This window comes from Wasmannia auropunctata, unplaced genomic scaffold, assembly GCF_000956235.1.
Source record: "Wasmannia auropunctata unplaced genomic scaffold, wasmannia.A_1.0 LD336106.1, whole genome shotgun sequence".
NCBI classification, from domain to species: Eukaryota; Metazoa; Arthropoda; class Insecta; order Hymenoptera; family Formicidae; genus Wasmannia; species Wasmannia auropunctata.
The window spans coordinates 303,559-306,221 of record NW_012026784.1 but is presented as its reverse complement, the minus strand read 5'-3'; the positions used below and the strand labels follow the sequence as shown (position 1 = coordinate 306,221).

The window sequence follows — 2,663 nt, the reverse complement described above, 5'->3', positions numbered from 1 at the left end:
GACGTGTGCTCTTCCGATCTCGTATCTGAGTTTCGAAGACATCAGCCTGTCCATTGACAGACGGCATGTTCCTCGAATTGTAGGTTATAAACACTATCATTCTACACCTCCGCACCGGCACCGAATAGCACCAAATACATGCACGTGGAATATAAAAGATTTTTCTGAAAGGTGGACGGAGGAGAATTTTTATGGACTCTAATAAATTTACTTAATTTATTAAGGCTGTAGAAAGATAAGAGCATGGACCATTCACAATACTTTTTTCGGAAATTGAATCAATATATGCAACCGTAAATGAGATTTTCTCTTTTGATAGAAAATTAGATGTTTGATTTCTTGTTTTGTTATTGCTAAGGTTCTTGATTCTGCCGCGTATTGTCTTAAAAATAAAAGATAAGAATTCTATAATAAAATTCTCACTACAAATTCAAGATTTTTAATGTGGATTTTTAATCTGGATGTGAAATTAGAAAAATTGTCCACTAAACTAAGAATAGTGTCCTTTTTTTGCGAAAGAGGATGTTGGGACCAAAATTAAGATATCTCCCGGAGAACGTCGGTTTAAAAAATAATTCAAATTTAATAAAATTTCCGTCTTTGATAATGGTAGAGTAATTAATTTTATTGCCGCTGTTTCCCAAAGTAAACTGGATTCTAGGATTGAAGATCTTAATTTGGAGGTCGGAACGGCAATGATATCATCGACGTATCTATAGAAGGGGATCAAAATCAAAGAACTCCAACACATTCACCTCTAAATCCTGTATAATATCCGCAGTTGCAGAAGAAAATAATGAACCCATAGGCGTACCAAAATTTCATAAATCACGTAAAATAGTTGTCAAAAGTAAAATAAGTCGAATTGAAGACAAGAACAACTGCGCCAAGAAATTCATCTTTGGGTATGTTACAATAAGTCGAGATAAAATTTTATTTATTTTCAACGCTCTTAAGTGCCAAATTAATGGAGATATTTGTAAATAAAGAAATGACGTCCAAAGAAATTAAAATCATATCATCGTCAAGGGATTTCTGATTCAATTTTTTGACTAATTCAAAACTATTATTAATGTAACTGTCGGCAACCGGGATGCTTTTAACTATAATTATATGTAAAAAAATGTGCGAACCGATAAAGAGAGCTGTCAATGGAAGACACGATTATTCTCAGCGGACAATCAACCTTGTGAACCTTGGGTAAGCCATAAATTCGGAGTAGTAAACTATTAATTACTACAGTTAAGCGCTCTACATGTCTTAATTGAGATAACTCAGCATCTCTCCATCTTGCTAGTAAATTTCTTAACTTTTTCGAGATTATATTAACCGGAAATCTTTTTAATATGGAGTAAGTCGGACTGTCAAGAAGTAGGTCTTTCATCTTATTCATGTATAATATATCTCTGTCCAAGGCGACAGTGATATTGCTTTTATCTGCTTTGGTGAAAATGATATTCTGATTATCATTTAAAAACTGAAAAGTCAACCTTTTTAACTTATTAAGATGTTCATTCATGGAAGTCTTTTGTAGTGAGTAGGAAGATAATTCGTCAAGTAACGGTAAAATCTTATTTTTAGTATAATTTTGAGTCCCAGAAGGAAGTTTCATCAAGCTATACTCAACGTTCTTAATAAGAATAAAAATAAAGAAATATATACATATTATTATAAATATTTTTTCACACACAGTTAACGGTTTCCTTAATCTCTTACATAAAATTTATACAAAAAATATTAGTTTTCTTAACTATTTCATTATAGTAACATTAATTAAAAATAAAAGTCTATTCTCAAATATGCCCTTTTTCGACTTTGAATGTAACATTGCTGACGTTATTCAATCCTTTTTATCTTCACATATATTTTATCATATATGACATAATTTTGGAAATGTATTGTTACGCTCGTCGCAGAGCAGCACTCGCGACACGCACTAGATTCTCGGGCTCTCCCGCAGTCGCGTAATAAACTCAGAGGTGTTGTAGTAAAAAGGAACTTTATTAATTATTATACAGAGCTTCTATCCAGCTGTCAAAGTAAAAGTATTACCGATAACAACCGTAACTAAGAGGACGATCCTCTCTTGTCCGCTTCCGCGATCGATACCGGTCGACGCGGAAATCTCGCCGATACACGGGTGCAACACTATAGTTAAAGAGGTTAAGCTTCCCTTCAGGATAAATAGGACACCTAAGTGTGTCACAATTGAAAATCCCATATAAAATTGCATTTTTTCAAGGCTTGTATCTCTAAAACTATTAGAGCTTTCAAGCAATCATTTTACAGGGTTATGTGTCCTATGATAAGGACTAAATAGTCCAGTATAAGCGGATTTGATGAGAGCCCAAAAAACGGCTATAATAACTCTTCCTTTTGTTGAATCATTATGTTATTTCAAATAGAATATATTATATAAGACTTAAAACAACCGTCCTTTTGAGACGCGGTTCAGCTCGTCGGCGCGGTCCAGGAATCGAAAGTGATTCAGGCAAGGGAAAGAGGGACCTTAGCAATAACAAGACGTGCGGGTTGCGGAGCAATATGACGACAATTTATTACACTACTCGATACGCGTTAACACAGTTCATACAAAGGGACGATACATTACATTGGTTTCTTTCACGCGATCGGAGGTACAGATGTATATATATATATATATA

The 2,663-nt window shown here is 34.0% G+C and overlaps 2 protein-coding genes across 2 annotated transcripts in view; both read left to right on the top strand.

The window, feature by feature from the left end:
• LOC105450732 (ninjurin-1-like) overlaps positions 1 to 701 on the top strand; it is an 11,929-nt gene extending 11,228 nt beyond the window's left edge. The window contains exon 2 of the mRNA XM_011690726.1: positions 662 to 701. Coding sequence (XP_011689028.1) covers positions 662 to 667 — 6 coding nt within the window. The 3' untranslated portion in view covers positions 668 to 701. The remainder of the gene's footprint in view (positions 1 to 661) is intronic.
• Positions 1 to 2,663, top strand: part of LOC105450746 (protein Skeletor, isoforms B/C) — a 173,318-nt gene that overhangs the window by 69,508 nt on the left and 101,147 nt on the right.